This window comes from Gopherus flavomarginatus, chromosome 5, assembly GCF_025201925.1.
Source record: "Gopherus flavomarginatus isolate rGopFla2 chromosome 5, rGopFla2.mat.asm, whole genome shotgun sequence".
NCBI classification, from domain to species: Eukaryota; Metazoa; Chordata; order Testudines; family Testudinidae; genus Gopherus; species Gopherus flavomarginatus.
Window position 1 is genome coordinate 23,955,575 of NC_066621.1, and position 19,553 is coordinate 23,975,127.

Genomic DNA, 19,553 nt, shown 5'->3' on the forward strand with positions numbered 1-19,553 from the left:
ATTAATGGACTGAACCTCCATGAATTTGTTTAGTTCTCTTTCAATCCCTGTTATAGTTCTAGCCTTCACAACCTCCTCAGGTAAGGAGTTCCACACGTTGACTGTGTGCTCTGTGTGAAGAAGAACTTCCTTTTATTTGTTTTAAACCTGCTTCCCATTAATTTCATTTGGTGGCCCCTACTTGTTATATTATGGGAACAAGTAAATAACTTTTCCTTATTCACTTTCTCCACACCACTCATGATTTTATATACCTCTATCATATCCCCCATTAGTTTCCTCTTTTCCAAGTTGAAATGTCCTAGCCTCTTTAATCTCTCCTCACGTGAGTCCCGTTCCAAACCCCTAATCATTTTAGTTGTCCTTCTCGGAACCTTTTCTAATGCCAGTATATCTTTTTTGAGATGAGGAGACCACATCTGTACACAGTATTCAAGATATGGGCCTACCATGGATTTATATAAGGGCAATAATATATTCTCTGTCTTATTCTCTATCCCTTTTTTAATGATTCCTAACATCCTGTTTGCTTTTTTGACTGCCGCTGCACACTGCATGGACGTCTTCAGAGAACTATCCATGATGACTCCAAGATCTCTCTCCTGTTTACTTCTAGCTAATTTAGCCCCCATTATATTGTATGTATAATGCACATTGGAAAAAATAACCCCAACTACTTTACATTTATCCACATTAAATTTCATGTGCCATTTTGTTGCCCAATCACTTAGTTTTGTGAGATCTTTTTGACGTTCTTCACAGTCTGCTTTGGACTTAACTATTTTGAGCAGTTTAGTATCATCTGCAGACTTTGCCACCTCACTGTTTACCCCTTTCTCCAGATCAGTTATGAACAAGTTGAATAGGACTGGTCCTAGGACTGACCCTTGGGGAACACCGCTAGTTACCCCTCTCCATTCTGAGAATTTACCATTTATTCCTACCCTTTGTTCTCTGTCTTTTAACTGGTTCTCAATCCATGAAAGATCTTCCCTCTTATCCCATAACAACTTAATTTACGTAAGACCCTTTGGTGAGGGACCTTGTCAAAGGCTTTCTGGAAATCTAAGTACACTATGTTCACTGGATCCCCCTTGTCCACATATTTGTTGACCCCTTCAAAGAACTCTAATAGATTAGTAAGACACGATTTCCCTTTACAGAAACCATGTTGACTTTTGCCCAACAAGTTAAGTTCTTCTATGTGATTGACAATTTTATTCTTTACCATTGTTTAAACTAATTTGCCCAGTACTGACTTTAGACTTACGGTCTGTAATTGCCAGGATCACCTCTACAGCCCTTTTTAAACATTAACTATCTTCCAGCCATTGGGTACAGAAGCTGATTTAAAGGACAGGTTACAAACCCACGTTAATAGTTCCGCAACTTCACATTTGAGTTCTGTCAGAACTCTTGAGTGAATGCCATCTGGTCCCGGTGACTTGTTACTGTTAAGTTTATCAATTAATTCCAAAACCTCCTCTAATGACACTTCAACCTGTAACAATTCCTCAGATTTGTCACCTAAAAAGTAACGGCTCAGGTTTGGGAATCTCCCTAACATCCTCAGCCGTGAAGACTGAAGCAAAGAATTCATTTAGTTTCTCCTCAATGACTCTATCGTCTTTAAGCGCTCCTTTTGTATCTCCATCGTCCAGGGGCCCCACTGGTTGTTCAGCAGCTTCCTGCTTCTGATGTACTTAAAAAACATTTTGTTATTACCTTTTGATTTTTGGCTAGCTGTTCTTCAAACTCCTTTTTGGCTTTTCTTATTACATTTTTACACTTAATTTGGCAGTGTTTATGCTCCTTTCTATTTATCTCACTAATATTTGACTTCCACTTTTTAGAAGATGCCTTTTTATCTCTCACTGCTTCTTTTACATGGTTGTTAATCCACAGTGGCTCTTTTTAGTTCTATTACTGTGTTTTTTAATTTGGGGTATACATTTAAGTTGGGCCTCTATTACAGTGTCTTTGAAAAATGTCCATGCAGCTTGCAGGGATTTCACTCTAGTCACTGCACCTTTTAATTTCTGTTTAACTAACCCCCTCATTTTTGCATAGTTCCCCTTTCTGAAATTAAATGCCACAGTGTTGGGCTGCTGAGGTGTTCTTCCCATCACAGGAATGTTAAATGCTGTTGTATTATGGTCACTATTTCCAAGTGGTCCTGTTATAGTGAATGGAAGTGAATGAAGCACGGGGCAGAAAACACACACACTAATATGTGTATGTGTGCACCACAAATACACAGACGCCCTCCATACACACATCACGTACACTAATCACACATATTATCCCCACAAAAACACCACACATGCTAATCACACACAAACAGATGCACACTACGCAGCACCTGTACTAACTACACAGACACAGATGCTACACCCCACACATACTAACCACACACATTTAACACTGCTTACTACACCTACCAACTGCACACAGATGCTGTAGTGTACACTACACATGCCACAGCTACTAACCACACACATTCACCCACTGTATCCCGTGTGTACTAACTACACACACACAAACTCATACAGACACACAACCGCCCACTAACCCCATCCATTCGCGCCATGCATGCTAATGTGTACACACCAGCACTTCGCACACACTTGAACACCCCATCCCTACAGATTCCGGCCCTGCTTGCCCATTCCTGGGGGCCTCCCTGTACTGTCACTGTACCGGAAGCAGAGGGTGTCTGGGCCAGTAGCCTGCTGCTTTGGCACTAAGGGAAAGCCATGAGCTGCCAGTATCTCAGAGTTTAGTATTTCAATGCAAAAGTCCCCAAACTTGCAGAAAGAAACACAAGGCGGGGGGGAAATCTTTCCTCAGTGTCCAGCCAATTTGGGCCCTGACAGGAACTGTGCAGCCATCATGCTAACAGAGCTGGATTCCAAAGCTCCAGGGGGTACAGATCTGGCCTAGCTTGATTTCAGATGGTTTCCCTGCTGAGAGAGCGCCCAGGACATTCAGTGATAATGCCCAGAGTCCCAGCAGCCTGGGGGAGAATGGAGGGACGGAAGAAGGGACATGGGAGAGGAAAAGGAGAATGCACATGCCGGCAGAGGGGACTCAGGAGGTTTTACTGGGGATCTGGTCTGGGCTGATGAGAATTTGGCCTTCCTCAGTAAGAGAGGGGTCTCCCCAGGGCATGGTGAGAACCAGGGGAGCTTGGACACTGAGATTTGGAGGGGGAGTGGCTGGGTTTCACATCTTGGCCTACCAATCTCGCTAGCTTCCCTATTCACAGGCACCCCACTATTCTCCTCAGCCCCCTCTCACTGCTATGTATTTGCCTTGTAGAGACCTGAGTTGGAATTACATCCAGTTGATTCATCCGGAGGCCTTTGCGACCCTCCACTCGCTCACCAAGCTGTAAGTTGCTTCGAGATTACTCCTGCAGTGGGTGAAGGAAAGTGCTGTTGTGGGGACCTGAGGTTCCCTTGCAGAAAGGGGGCTGGGAAAAAATGCTCTCACATGCCAGTGGTGAGTGTGGTATAAATGCCCACACAGACAGACTGGCAGACAGGATGCCTTGGTGGGCCCTGCATGATTACTGTGGTGCTCATGAAAACGCATGCAACTGAACATGCCTCTCAAGTGAAATCTTGAAGCTCCAGAAACAGTCACAGAGTTTAAGTCTGGAAGGGACACACAGATCATCCAGTATGACCTCCTGTGAATCACAGGCCACTAAACACCACCCAGCCACCTCCACTACCAGAATTAAAACAAGGCATTACTGCCCTCAGGGGACTCAACTGTTATGTGCCACAGGCAGAGAATAGGAAGGACCAAGGTGCACCAGTGCCCAAGGCCTACAATGGCAGGGATTGGATTTGGTGAGATACTCAGATGATCGTAGCAAGTGACCTGCACCTCATGCTGCAGAGATGGGCCCAAACCCTCAAGGTCCCTGCCCATTTACCTCCCGTGGGATCCATATTTTCCCTAGACGCCTTTTACTAATGATCAGCGTGGATGCTATATCACCACGGGACTTAGGCCCCACTCCTCAAAGGTTGCTTTCGTTGGGAGTTAGGATCCTAAATACCTTTGTGGATCTGGGGCTTTCCTGTTCATAGCCGGCCTTCTTCCATGCCATGATCCTGCTATGAAGCTACTGATGGCTCACTAGTCTAAATGTATCAGGGGATGGGTATTGACCAAAAGTCATCATCGTCTGATGACCATTCAGTAGCTTACGTGCAAAGATCCATTGGTCTCTGTTGCTAATGGACAGGTGTCCAGTCCCCAGAATTGCTGGGTAGCAGCCTGAGCAGGGGGCCAAAGGCTGAGTTTAATGGGACCCCTTCACTAGAGAGCTGAGGCAAAGTCTCACCCTAGGTCAGGACTGAGCCACATTAACAGGGCAGGATGAGTACGCTTGGGCTGCGGCTGTCCATGCTGTAGCTGATCAGGGGATGAACAAAAGACTTCACCCTATAGCCGAAGCTAATGTATGGTCAGGCGTCAACAAACTGAGTATGTGATTGCAATCAGGGATCGGACCCTACTTTTGATGTCATGTGGAAAATACCAGAGATAGTGCTTTGCCATGCTAATTGGCCTCCAAGACCCAAACGCAGAAAATCGTCTTATTTTAAAAGACCTCCAGAAAATGGGAAGTGAAGGATGGTGGGAGTGGGGGAGCAGATCAAGCCATTCTAATACCATGATTATGAGAGCAAGGTAGAAAACCAAAGTAGAGTTTACAGCAGTGGCTAGCAGTGACGGAGTCTTCCTAATAGTGGGAGGCAACAAGGCCCTGCCCACTCTGTGGCCCTGCCCCTCTCTACCCCCCAAGGCCCCACCCCCTGGCCAAGCCAGAAGCTGGCACTGAACCAGGAAGCCCAGGCCCCTCCACCTGCCCGGGGGTGGGGGGGCCTGAGAGCAGCCCCTGGCCTGTGTCCCCACCCCCAGCACTCCCAGCCAGGGCAGGTGAAGGATCCACAGCTTGCCACAGCTGCCCACACAGCTCTTATCCTGACCTGGCTCCAGCTTCTGGCCTTGCCGGGGGCAGGGCCTCAGGGGGAAGAGGAGGGGCAGGGGGAAGGCCTGGGGCGAAAAGGGGACGGCCCAGGCCTGTCCACTTTCAACAAGTGGGAGGGCCATGGCTCCTCGCCCGCCCCTCATTCCAGCACCCCTGGTGATGGCACTCCCCTAATGATTGCTGTATCTTTTCATTCATCCCCAAATTGGGACTGGCCCCCAGTCAGCGCCGAGCAACACCTCCTGCCCTCTCCATTTCAGTATCATATTTTGGACATCCACCAGGTCAAGATGACCATGGGCCATCTGCAGAGCTGTCCAGCCTCTCTTGGTTAACACACCTCTGATCAGCAAACCCCTAATCCTGCTGCCCCTCCTTCCTTTCACTACAACAGAGATTTGACCGACAACCAGCTGGTCACCCTGCCACTGGATGGTTTGGGTGGATTGACCCATCTGAAGCTCCAAGGCAACCCAGCGCTGTCTGAGCCCTTCAGCAAAGAAAGCTTCCCCAAGATGAGGTATGGTGTGGCTCTGGGTGCCTGGTTCACCTTTATCCTCTGAGCTCCACGTGGGTCTCGCCAATGTGCCTTTATTTGTTTATTTCAATCAGACTCCCGCTCTCCTTGTTTACTGGACATTTTCCTGCCATTCTTCCAGGCCGGCAGGTCGAGAAAGCCCAGCTTCATGCTAACACTCTGCATCCATCCTTCCGAGCCTTCCGTGGGAAACTGATGTTCCACTTAATGTCCCATTGCCCACATCCGCCAAACACACACGCAAGCGGAGCTCGTGAAGCCAGGGGCGTGAGCTTGGGGCATCTCTGAGTGGAAAACATTCTCAGAAGCCAGTTCTAGCTAATGACATCCAGCTTTCGCTCAGTAAATGCTGTTTGTGTGGCCGTGTCTTGTCTGCTATGGATTAATGAGCCGGCAGCTAAACAAGACAATGCTGCATAAGGCACCGAGGCCACCTCTGCACTGGGAATGCCGGCTTTGTGTTCCCAGCGGCGCTGGCGACCCTCAGCACCTATGTTAGCAGTGAGTTCTTAGCGCTGTCCCCTTGTCATAGTGAGCTGTGGCTAGTGGCCGAGCCACATTCATGCCCTGACTCGGAGGTGAAGGCCAGCATTTTTCAAAAGTGGCCTCTGATTTGGGGAGTCCTCGTTATCGGGTGGTTTTCAGAGGTGGTGTATGCCCCAAGCTGGAGACACAGGGTCTCGGTACCTGTGCAAATCAGACCCAAAGTGTCTCAAGTTGGGCTTTCAAAAATGGAGGCTGCCAGCATCAGAGGCTATTTTAAAAAATGTTGGTGTTAGCAGCTGAGGAATTGGTGGGGATAAGCCTCACACTGCCTTTTAAATCTGCCTAGTCAATGTGACCCCAGAGGCTCTCGCTCTCTTGATCCCTGCCTTGTTATAGCAGCATCCTGTTCTGTGGCTGTTTCCCAAGGGGCAGCCCAGAAAAATTGGATGGCTTGGCATGTCCCATGTCCTGACACGAAGGCTAATACCATGCAGTGACACTGGGCCAAATTCAGCTCTCCCAGGCAATGGTGTGAATCCAGACTAACCCTAGTGATGTCCGTTTAGCTGGTTTGGATTTACATCGGTGTAGCTGACATGGGGAAGGTGGGCCTTCAACTCAGACTCAGCCTAGCACCCACTAGTCTTTCCAGAACATCAGCTTGCCAGTGCTAGAGAGACAGTTTCAATCCTAATTGCTGCCCTTTCTGATGGGGGCATCTGGAAACAGTTATTAGCCACCTCCTAAGGATCTTCACTTTCTTACCACCTTTTGGTAATATGATTTAATCTGCAGTTTACAACAGGAAGCAGATCTGTATACAGAGTTCCCATTGCCTCCCGGGGCTCGGCCAGAAATGTTTGGTAACTTAAAACAAAACCATATTTTTAGACTATAGAGTTTCCCCAGATTTACTAATCCTGTCAAAAGACCTTAACTGCCGGGAAAACTGAAGGCTGTCTGGACTGGATTTCCAGGCTTTACTGGCTTCCAGAAACGAAGCAGGCGTTTGCTGTCAGTGGTGAAAGTGCCATTTCAGCCTGATAGCCCTGATATTTAACCCTGATGATAGTCAGCTGTGGTTTAATGGACCTTGTAATACAGGATGTAATTACTGGCCTTGCTTCTTATTAGCAGTCAGCTGCATTCATGTATCTTGCTGAATTTGAGAAATGTAGCTAGGCTTCCTTGAGTGGGCTGGCAGGGCATGATGCAGGGCCATAGGGCTGGCAGAGCTAGTTGGGGTATCCCCGACTTCGGATTCTAATCTAACCCCTGTTCCCGAGTCCCCCTCATCCATGCTGGAGAGTTACCGTCTCGATGCCTCTGCCAAAGTGAGGTGCACACGCAGTGTTCTCGAGAGCCTGGGCAGGTGCCGGTAGCACTGGGGCATCATCTAGGGGCTGTAATGGAAGCGGAGCATCCAGCCGGTGTTCGGTGACGCGCTGTGGTCTGAGAGCAGTAAAAGGAGGGCACCGTGGGGGCCTGGCCTGAGGACTGGGATCCTAAGTTGCATTTTCAGAACAAGAAGCTACTCCAGATGCTGAAGGGTCACTCAGGTGAGAGGCTTAACCAAGCCACAGTGTGAGGTGCTCCAGTAGCAGACTGCCCCAGGGCAGCTTTGTAGTTTGTGCACCTTCCAAACAGTCGGCAAAAAGGGTAAAAATACACACACCTCCAAGACACAGGCACCTGCTTGAGGGCCAGGGAGGGTAGCACATCTGGCTCCCAAGGGGTGTCATGAGTTATTACTTGTAAAGCAAGGTGAAGCTGGCAAGTGCACGCATGACAGCTTGCTGTGAGGTTAAATACTTGCTTTTAACTTGTTCTTTGGATCCTGGACATGTGTACTAACCAGTTCAGGAACAGGACTTCCACCTACTCCTGCCCTGTGCTGCCTGAGTCACTTACAGCAGGGCAAAGGATGCAGAGCACCCCCTCCCCCATCCTGGTTTAGTCGTATTTTGCACCAACTGCCCCGAGCGTAGGGCAATGGGAAATCAGGCCCTTGGTTTCACGAACAGTGACGTGTTACATTCTCCGCACACACACACACACAGAAACCTCACTGGAAGGTTGCAATGTAACATGACTTTGTTTCTTGGACTTCAGAACGATAACACACAAGAATCCAAAAAGCAGAGATAACAAAAACAGGCTGCTCCCTAAGGCAGCGAGGCACAACTCTCCCAACCTGGCTTTTAAGCTGCCTCTTTCCAGGCTGACTCACATTGCGGGCTTTGCTATAGAGCCCCATTGCCTGCAAGCAGGAACAGGAAACTCTCCCCGCTCTTCAAGTGATAGCTTGCAATTCCAACACAGTCCACACGAAGTAGCTAAGAGACCTGCTTTTCCCCTCCCTAGAATCCTAGAAGTGCCCTATGCCTATCAGTGCTGTGCCTATGGAGTCTGTAGCAACTTCTTCAAGGTATCCAGCCAGTGGGAGACAGAAGACGTGAGCCCGGAAGATGAGGATGCCCACAAGAGGAGCATGGGGTTGTTTCCGGGTCATGCTGATAACCACTGTAAGTAAATAAGGCTGAGCTGTGATCAATTCTTGGGCCAGGTTTGGCTGTATATTTGGGCCTGATTCTGCATTCTCTTACACCGGGGTACATCAGGAAGAACTCCAGCGAAGGCAATGCTTGGCATTAGATCAGTGTAAAACAGAAGCAGGCCCACCGTTTTCCATGTCTCGCTGGTCAGGGGGTGTATCATTTCCTGGATGTGGACACCTTGGGCTGCAATCAGTGTCACTGTCTAAGGGCCCAGTGGAGCTAGGCTGGAATCTCCAAACCAGCCTGGATTGGACAGAATGGCCTGGAACTCGTCAGCAGCTGAGGGGCAGGCTCCCTGGTGGCCTCACATTTAGGAAAGAGCAGTCCCCTCCCACGATTCTTTTAGTTTCAGGACTATTTCTCCTCTCAAACAATCTGAGCTGAGTTAGTGACTGGGCCATATGGTCACCCTGTGACAGTGCAACTCCCGGGCAGAAAGCTGATCATACAGCATCTCTGTCTCTAGTGTAACACGCCAGATAAGGACGACGCTCAGGGTGAATACTGCCTGAAAGAGAATAAAGAAGGACGAGAAAGCATAAAGCACGGAACTGGAACAAGGATTGGAAATCACAGAGGGTACAATGAAAACCGACCCTTTTGTGCCTGGCGTTCAAAACACCAAGCAAAAGTGGCCCACAGTCAGGCACGAATAAAAGGAAACACTGCTCCATCTGGCAAACATTGTCAGCCTATGGGCTCAGATGAGATAAATACCTGGGCTAGATTATGCAGGAGTGATAGCATAGTTAAGGTTGAATGAAACTTTCTGTTTCAGCAGATATATCCTCCTCCTCCCCCCCCCCGCCCCCCACCAAAAAAATGACCAGCCTCTAAGATGTTCTGGTTCTGATTTATGCCCAGAGCTGGAATGAGAGGTACGTTTATGCAGGAGCCACATAAATTGACATCAGTAGACATCCCCTGATCTCATCTCATGAAGGACACCAAAAGCCAGCTGCTAATTGCAATATTTCCCAAGTTATTAGCCTGGTTGCATAAAGTGGTATGCAGGCTGCTGCAACTCAGATCCAGTACAGGAGCATGTCAGTTTCAAGCCCATTGGTTACAGTGCTCTAAAATTGACAGGTACATTCAGATAACCTTGAAATTTGGTGTGCCGTTAGAGAGCCTGGGGTAGAATTTGTGGCGTAAATTTGGGATCATTTGATCAGGCAGGCTCCCAAGACACATTCTCCTCCCAAATGACCTGTCTCAAAGTACTCCTGAATGTACATGCTTAGGCAGATAAACTTGAAAAGAACTTTAGAGTGCAAAGTTGGGGCCATGCAGTCAAGGGTCTCCTGAAATAAAGCCCCTCCACGCACACCCAAATGATCTGCCTTTAATTAACAAAGTGCTCTAAAATGTACATGCACAGCCCAATTTGCCTGAAAACTGAGAAATTGTGGGTCAGTCCCATGACTTCTGCCTTTGTCACTCTGAAAAGCTGGAGTCGTAGGTTTCACCCTGACTAAATGCATCAGTATTCTCATGAATCGATGCTTGCTGTGCACTGAGCAAACACTGGCAGCTTCCCCCAGCAGCATGCGCTGGATCCTTTGCGGGAAGTGGGGGTAGGGGGAAAACCTTCTGATAAAGACAAATACAAATATGAGACCCACAGTTCCTGTTTAGCTGCTGATATCCAAACCTACAGAGCGAAGTAAGAGCATTTCACAATGCAGCTGGGAGACTGCTTGATTTTGTACGTGTTTGTGTAAATACGTGATCCCACGCATATTGACGAGTTCTGGAGTCCCTTGAGAGTAGGGTGACCAGACATCCCAATAAAATCAGGACCATCCCAATATTTCACTCTGCCAGCAACACTGGGTTTGTTTGTTTTTTTCTTTTTCCTCTGCCGGCAGACTCACCTCCAATGTGTCCCAATATTTTCTTCATCTCATCTGATCACCCTACTTGAGAGGAGAAACACATCAGGCTCAATCCTCCTTCTGGGCCAACAAGTGCCCAGTGTGTTAGAAGGGGGCACTACTCCCCTGCCACTGGGACTGCTGTTCACTGAGCTGGTCTCCTGACATACAGAGCTGCCAAATGGCTGATAAAGTAGCAGGTGATCAGTCAGACATAAGGGACCTCTGGCCATGCCCCCTGCGCCAGCAGCAGGGAGGGAGGTGGCATAGGCATCCACTGGCGCTGTGCCCTTGTACACTGAGGCCTAATGCTCGTTTTAGGTGCATGCTCTGCCAGAGGTGCAGCACCAAACAGTTGTACGCCATACAGAATCTGGCCTGTGCCTTTTTTTGCAACTCTAAGGAGAATGCATGGTCCACCCTTGCCTTGCCAGGCATGCTGTGCTAACCCAGAGCAGGATTAGCAGATCCTGTGTAATAATGCTTCGTTGAAAGCATGGTCCTATCCATTTTTATATCATAATTTGCTATGGTGCCCTCACCCCTGGGTCAGGAAGTGAGCAAAGTTGCTCAAAAAAACAGAGCTGCTCAATTCCCAACTGCAGGAAAATCTGAGATTTCAAAATTTCATTTAGCCCCAAAGAGGGACCAAAAGTCCAAATCACCTCATTTTTCACAAAATGAACTATTCCAAATTCTTGCCTTTATCATTCTGATCATATTATATATTAGTAGAACCATTCCAACTTTTATATTACATTATCCATTATAGTATCATAACATTCAACTCAAAATGAAAGGTTTGGATAATTTCTGATAAAAATGCTGACAAAATCGATACATTTTCCCCCCCAAAAGTCTCCATTTAATAGGCTCTGCATTTTCCAGTGGAAAATATTTCCTTTGAAAAATTTGCTAGAAGGAAATTTTGAAACAAAACGAATAGATAGATATGGAATGGAACAGGTTACCTAGGGAGGTGGTGGACTCTCCATCCTTAGAGGTTTTTAAGACCCGGCTTCACAAAGGATGATTTAGTTGGGAATTGGTCCTGCTTTGAGCAGGGGGTGGGACTAGATGACCTCCTGAGGTTCCTTCCAACCCTGAGATTCTATGATTCTATGATATTGGTCTGAACTATGGGTATACAATGGTCCATAGACCCCACATTACTGACCAGGGCTGTCTGTACCCCATCCCCTCTCCAATCTGTTGGAGCCTATGAATAAGCTTCATTAGTGGAAACTAATAAACTTAGCTCTTGTTAGTGCGGCAGGCCCAGGAATCACGGCAAGCTGGGTAGTAACACTGAGTAGGTGATGTGGAACCATGTGTTAACATCAGCGCTGCAGGAACCTCTTTGCAGCCTTGTCATTGTTTCCATCAGTAAAGTGTCCCATACTTTAACAACGTTGGTGCACACAGCTGGGGCGTTGGCACAGCGAATTGCAGCCGTTTCAATTCAATGTAAAATGAACTGGCTGTGCTGTGAGTGTCAGGGACGCTCCATGCAGATCCCTGTCATTCAGGACTAGCTTGCTCACTGCCACTTAAGCCATTTAATTGCTCAGTGGCTACTCTGTCGTGCTCCGATCCTGCCAGGGGCTGAGCGCCTGGAGCTCCCACTGAAATCAATAAGAGTTAAGGGTGTTCAGCACCTTCCAGGAGGCCTTGAGCTGGATTAGTTCCGACACCTCTTAGGGTGGTCGTAGGGTATTAGGACCAGGAAGTAAAGCAGAATAATTCTGGGGGATGGTGTATGAGGGATGAGACTATTGGGAGCCCAGAGGGAGGAAGAGCCACCTAGGCCTATGCTAAATGCCTGTAAGAATAATTCCCATGGTCTGAAGGTGCAAAGATCATGTATGGACTGTACAAGCATGTCCTTAGCTAGGCATGGCCCTGGCATGTCTCAGTCATTAAACATTCAATAATGGACCCTTGTGTCTCCTGTGCATGACTCACTTTTGCTCATGAGTTTTTTAAACATGTATAAATTGCTATTTTAACGTATTAGTTATTGTTTTATTCCCAAAGCCTCCTGTGTGGCCTTCAGCAATTGTTGCCAGGCCTTGTTACATGAATTTAGCAGGACAGTAATTAAATGCCTCAGTTAGGAGGAACAAAGCTCTCCGTCTTTCCCCCTAGAGATTAAGCTTCTTGCTTAAGAGCAAATAACCCAGGATTTTTGCCCTGCAGCATGTAGCAATGGTGTGAAAGGCAGAAAACTGGCACCGTATAACCAGATTGCTCCAGGCAGATGGGATCTGCTAGCCATGGTAAGCAGTTGACCGAGGAGAAGGGACTCCAGTTTCAAACCAAGAGCATCAGACTTGGCCAGCTCGTGTGTAAAAGTTGTGCCAGTCACACATGCTCTGTGAGTTTTTGTCTCCAGAGAGTATTTCAGTACAATGCTAGGACGTCCCCTGTACGTGACAGGCAACTGCTTCACCTAACAGCTGTGGAAAATGGGAAAAGGCCACCGCATTCTGGGCACATGTAGCTAAAGAAAGGAGTCCAAGAACTACATTTGGCTTCCCTGAATGTGGGAACGACGACTGTAAAATCAAGAGAAGTGGCCAAGATGTTGGAAAGGACAGTGCACATTGCCCATAAACAAAAAGACAAAATTGAAGGGATTGAAATCCATGAACATAAGGGAGGGTTACAAGATAATGTATCAAGGCTCAGAAGCAAGGCGGAATGGATCAGGAATAATCATAGCAGAAATGTTACAGGAAAAGGTAGTGGACATGCAAAGGAAGAGTGACCAGTTGATAAAAGTTAGAATAGCACTGAGTAGAGAACAAATATACATGCTGGAGTTTGGCTGTATGACTGAGAAGAAGAAATTCTGAGAAGACAGCACTGGATTGAGTGCTAGGTGAAGAACCACAAGGTGAGTTCTTGATGATTGGAGCTGACCCCCAATGGACAGGTTGAGAACACAGTGACGGCTACAACAATTGTCATGGAGGATAAGACTTTGGAACCAGAAGTGAAGCTGAAGGATACTTTAGGGTTAGCCAGAGCCCATGGCCCATGTAACTTAATTACATACAGATCCCAGACTGACTACTTCCTGCCAAGAGGAAGAGATCTAAAAAACATAAGAAACTGTAACTTGAGAGCAGATAGCGGAGGAACATCGATGGATTGTCATGAACTTCCGGATGAAAAGGCTATGGGGCAAAAGACAAGTTGTGGAACAAAGGATAAAGTGGGGGCTCACTGATAAGTCTGAAATTTAAGGATGAGGCTCTAAGGAGGTTGGACAAAGACCAAGCTGATCACGATAACACCAGCGAAGACTAGGGGGAAATAGCCAAACAATATTACAAAAAGTGAACAACTTTGTCTGTGGGCAGCCAACAGGAGGGGAATGTCATGTCCAGGATATGTGGCAATGGTCCAGCAATATGCAGGAAGCAGTAATGAAGAAGGAGGCAAGGTTTCAGCGATGGCAGAAAGTAAGAATGGTGGAAAGTTATGAGGAATACACACTGGTAAAGAAAACGGCGAGAACCATGAATGTGAAAGCTAAGGGTCAGGCATGTAAAGCCTCATACACAAGTCTATTAATGAAGGAAGGGGAAAAAGGAATCTATAGATTAGCCAAGATTAGGCAAATAAGCACAGAGGACTTGGGAGTTGTGAAGTATCAACCATGAAAATGGAAGAGTGCTGATGGAAGACAGGGAAATCAGTAGGAGGTGGTCAGGGTTCTATGAGAAACTGTTCAATAGGGAGGATGTGAAGAAACCGTTGCGGGAAGTATGCACGAGCAACAACCTTACAAGACCTATCCCGGTGGTGGAGAATTTAGCTAAGTCTAACCCTGCAGCTGGGAGTATGCTTCCCAGCACGGTTACACAGACACGTATTAGCTCTGCTTGAACTTTCATGCTAAAAATAACAGCCTACCCAGGGCAGCATTGGCGGCAGGTCAGGCTAGTCACCCAAGTACATACCCACCTGGACCCTTGGGTCTGTACTTGGGTGGCTAGCGCAAGCCACTGCCCATGCTCCCCCAGCCACAGTATTACTTTAGCATTCTAGCTTGAGCAGGGCTAACACGTGACCATCTACTCATGCTGGGAAGCCCGATTCCAGCTTCAGACAATCGCCTCAGACAATGCTAGAGATGATGACAGATAAGAAGGGAGTGGGACCCGATATGGGACCAACCCAGCCATGTAAAGCATTGGGCCATGAGAGAGTAGCGATGATAACAAACTTTTTCAATTTAAGTCTCCATATTGAAAAAAATGCTGATGCGTGAAGGAAGAGCACATCAAGTATCGGATAGGGAGATGTACAAGAATGTGGTAATTACCAATCCATCAACTAGGGTTGCCAACTTTCTAATTGCACAAAACTGAACAACCTTGCCCCACCCCATGCCCCGCCCCTTCCCCAAGGCCCCACCCTTCTGAGGCCCCACCTTCTGCTCACTCCATCCACCCTCCCTCTGTCGCTCACTCTCCACCACCCTCACTCACTCGCTCATTTTCACCGGGCTGGGGCAGTGGGTTGTGGTGTGGGGGGGAAGGGCTCCAGTTGGAGGTGCAGTCTCTAGGGTGGGGCAGGGGATGAGGAGTTTGGGGTGCAGGAGAGGGCTCCAGACTGGGGCTAAGGGGTTCAGCATGTGGGAGGGGGCATCAAGCTGAGGCAGGGGTTTGGGGTACAGGAGGTGGTGAGGGCTTCGGCTGGGGATGCAGGCTCTGGGCTGGGGCCAGGGATGAGAGGTTTGGAGTGTAGGAGGGGGCTCCAGGCTGGAGCAGGGGGTTGGGTTGTGGGGCGGGTTCCAAGCTGGGGCAGGGGGTTAGGGCACAGGAAGGGGTTCGGGCTCCAGGAGGGAGTTTGGGAGCAGGAGTGGGCTCAGGGCAGGGGGTTGGAGTGTGGGAGGAGGTGAGAGCTACAGGCTTCAGGCATCACTCACCTCAGGCAGCTCTCCATAAGCTGTGACATGTCCCTTAGCTCCTAGGTAGAGGCGCAGCCAGGCGGGTCTGCATGGTGTGTGCTGCCTCCACCTGCAGGTGCCACTGTTCTTCCGCTTAGGAGCCGAGGGACATGTCGCTTCCAGAGAGCTGCATGGAGCTGGGTAGGGAGCCTGCCAGCCTCGCACCAACCAGACTTTTAACGGCCCGGTCGGCAGTGCTGACCAGGGCTGCCAGGGTCCCTTCTCTACCAGGTGTTCCAGTTGAAAACCGGACACCTGGCAACTCTACCATCAACTTAATGAGTCACACGATGAAACGACTGGAAAGAATTATGGAGGAAAACTTCAGGAGGAATTGGAGTATCAAGCGGTTGACCACCAATTCAGGTTTATGCCAGGAAGGTCAGCGATGAATGCAGTGTTTGCAGCCTGAACATTGCAGGAGATACACAGGGAAAAATGCAAGAAACTGCACTTATTATCCCTGGATTTAGAGAAGGCCTATGACAGAATTCCTAGAGAATTGTGTGGCCGCAGGCACCACCATAACAATCTTCTGGAGACATATGTTCAGACTATCATGTATGAGGGTAGCACAACAGTAGAGAGAACAGAAGCAACTGCACCAACAGCGAGTAATTCACTGGGAGGGTGGGTATACATCAAGGCTCAGCCTTAAGCCCATTCCTTTTTGTAACTGTAGTGGACACCTTGACTCAGGAGATTAGGGGAGAGGCTCCGTGGAGCATGTTTTCACCAATGACATTAGGTTGTGCCATAAAGATGAAACCGAACTGGAAAGGGACCGAGAACTACAGAGGGCTGCATTAGAAGAAAATAGCTTATGAACTGGCCAACAAAAGACTGAATATATGCAACGCTCCATTGAGAAAGACAATGAGAAGCCAGTAAAACAGGGTTCATGTCTGTGTAACAACTTCCATAGCTCGTTCAGTGCTGAGTGGTGAATGAGGATGTTAGGAGCCGTGTGATGCATCCTTGGTGAAAGGGAGTGGGTTGATGGGAACTCTATGCTTTAAGGACATGCCAAGTAAACTAAAGAGCAAAGTGGTAAATCCATGATTAGGCCAGCCATGATGTATGGGTTGGAATGCTGGCCAGTGAGGAAGAAAGAACAACCATTGCACACTGCCGAAATGAGAATGCACAGGTAGATGCTGGGTAAGATGAGAGCTGTGAAATAGTATGAGCCATGACGCAGGTAGCCCCATCATGGAAAAGCTGAGGGAGTATCACCTGATATGGCTGGTCACGTGAGATGACAAGATATGGGATACGGTGGCCAGAGAGTACCAGAGCTAATAATCGCAGGACAAAGACCACAAGGAAGGCTTAGAAAATAGTGGTTTGAGATGCTGAAGGAGGACATGAAAAAGGTGGTGTCAGCTTAGAACACTCATCGGACAAGAACGCTTGGAGGCCAAGAACAAGAGCCACCAACCCTGACGGGTGGGACATGATGAAGGCGAGGAAGCAGCAGCATATAACAGTTTGCATTCAGCCACTTCATTGCTGTAAGATAGCCTGCAAGAAAGGCTGAGGGGCAGGTTTTCAAATGATAAGATCTACTGATGGAAGGAGCTAGTTAAAGCACATGACAAAGGAGGTCAGTATGGGGAAACTGAGGCACAGAGAGGCAAAGTGACTTGTCCAAAGTCAACCACCAAGTCAGAGCCAGAAATAGAAACCAGGTCTCTTGAGTTCCTAGTCTGGTACACTATCCACTAAACAACACTGCCTCCCAATGAGCACTACTTCCATTTAGCCTCCTAAATGTAGCGACCAGGTTTTGCTTAGCAGCCATCAGCTTCAAGAGCAGGATGAAATCAGTGGCGTTGTTTTGCCCAGTTGTGATTGGTCTCTCTTAGTTTACGGCTTTGGCAGGAGAAAGGACCACAAAGATGGCAGCAAAAATTAGCAAGGCTATAAAATATAAGCCTCATGTCCTAAAACCAACAGACTATCAGAACTCAGGGGAGAGAAAACATTGTCTTTCTATCTGATGCGCAGTTATCAGTGAAAGGTCACCATTCACCAGCAGTCACCATGCTATGGTATTTGACATTGAAATTGTCAACTATTTAGGCATATGCTCTTCAGGGCAGGGACCATCAAGAATAGAGCTGAGCAAATATTGATTTTTCAATTTGATGGACAAACCAAAAAATAAAATAAAAATCCGTTCATTTCGAACCAAATTCGAAACTTCCTTGGGTTTTCTTACCAAAAACAAAAACAAAAAAATTAATTTCGGTTGAATGAAATTTTCATTTGACCTAAAACAATTTTTTGTTGTTGTTTTGTTACCTTTTGGGTGCTTTTTACTCTTTTTTTAAAAAAATTAAACAAATTGAATAGAATTTAGAAATGAAACACCATGTCAAAATGAAAAGTCAAAACATTTTGTTTCAAAAATGTCAAAATGAACCATTTTAATTCTGTCCATTTCTTTTTTTTTTCTATTTTTTTATTCAGCCAAAACTATTCATCAAATTCAACTAGAATTCCCAAATAGTTTCATTTGGGGGCAACTTTACTATTTGACCAAAAATAATTGCCCCATTCTAGTCACACCTGTATGTCAGTAAAACATGTAACACAGTGGGTTCCCGATCTCAGCTGAGGCTTCCAGATGCTAGCATAATACAAATGATAATAAAGAGGTGGGATATCGCTGTTCCCCCATATGAAGAGCAGGAAATAACTGAGGGACTTTAGATCCCATTGTGTGGTGACTGTTGACCAAGCTGATTTTGTCAGTTCATAATTAGACTGGCTGCTGTCTCAGGGACCCAACCCAGAGCCCCTTTCTCCTGGAAGTAGAAATTCCTGTTCCTAGTGAATGACTGGACTGGGTAGCTCACTTCTGCCTGGGTGGCACTTTGCATCTGTGACAGTCACACGTAAAACACAGACTGGCTTTTTATTCCCACTTGTAATGGATTCTGCATGCATCCTCCATCATCTCCGACCATGCTCCTATGAAGGTCAATAGGAGTTTTGCCACTAGTTTCAAAGGGAACACAATGGTGCTTCTTTGTGTACTTGGGTTGTTTTGACTAAAGGATGTTTATGGGAACATGCACCTTTTCCAGACATATTGCCTAGCTCGCCTTCTTAGCACCTCAAGCTAAACAAACAGCAGAAGATCATCTGTCTAGACAGTTGGGCAACACAGCCTCTTCTATCCCGGTCGCTGACATGCTCGGAGCTGTAATGTGGCTATCGTAGAGAAGCAATGAGGCTCATTGCCAGGCCGCCTTTCATTCATAACATTATTCATAAATTATGAGGTGTGAGAGCCCTGGTTATGGCAGAAAACAAGATCTATATGGAGTGAGAAATAGCTAATACAGAGCGTCACTCTTCATTAGCTCTGCCCTCTGGTCTACGGATTAGCGCCCCAACGCTCTGCTTTCAGGCTCCTGGGATCAGCCCATCAAGCCATGGAGTGACCATCTGAGCATCCATGCCCAAAGGCTTGTAGGCCTCTTAGCAGAGTCCAAATAAACACATTAGGGGATGTTACAAAACTAAGGCAACCTTCCCTGCTAGAACAGAGCTGGGCACTGTTAGAATATTCCCACTCACTGAGGAATAGCTCATTTATTCCAGCGCTTACCCAGCTGACGTGTACCTACGTTCCCAATGAGGAGAGGAACTCCCAGTTTACATTTCCTGCCTTGGTTGGAGTGGCCCTGGCCCAGGACCATCCTGCAGTATGGAGCATCTGTTAAATGCAAAGCTGTCGAGGCCTTACGTACAGCGACGTTCCCAAACAGGAAAGGGCTGGGCCAGAGAAACTGAAGGCTTCCATTGTCAGGGGATCAAGACACAGTGTGCCAGGGCCTGAGAGCAGAAGACGACTCGATGGGTTTACAAGACTGTAAAGTACAAGGAGGAAATATTTTCCACCCCACTCTGGGTGTTTTCTTGCCAGACTCCAGAGCCGCAGCAAAATTTTAATGTTTGGGCAAACAGATGAAAAGCAGCCTGTTTTTTCCTTGCCTTCTTAGAACCAAAAAGGCCACAGAATCTGTCGGGAGGTGCTGAAGGCAGCACGTTATTTATTATTGATGATGATGATGAAATAATACTCTTGGCCAAATGTACAAAGTAT

At 47.3% G+C, this 19,553-nt stretch overlaps 1 protein-coding gene across 1 annotated transcript in view; it reads left to right on the forward strand.

The window, feature by feature from the left end:
* LGR6 (leucine rich repeat containing G protein-coupled receptor 6) overlaps window positions 1-19,553 on the forward strand; it is a 147,394-nt gene that overhangs the window by 115,980 nt on the left and 11,861 nt on the right. The window contains exons 13-15 of the mRNA XM_050953796.1: window positions 3,322-3,393; window positions 5,406-5,531; window positions 8,400-8,560. Coding sequence (XP_050809753.1) covers window positions 3,322-3,393; window positions 5,406-5,531; window positions 8,400-8,560 — 359 coding nt within the window. The remainder of the gene's footprint in view (window positions 1-3,321; window positions 3,394-5,405; window positions 5,532-8,399; window positions 8,561-19,553) is intronic.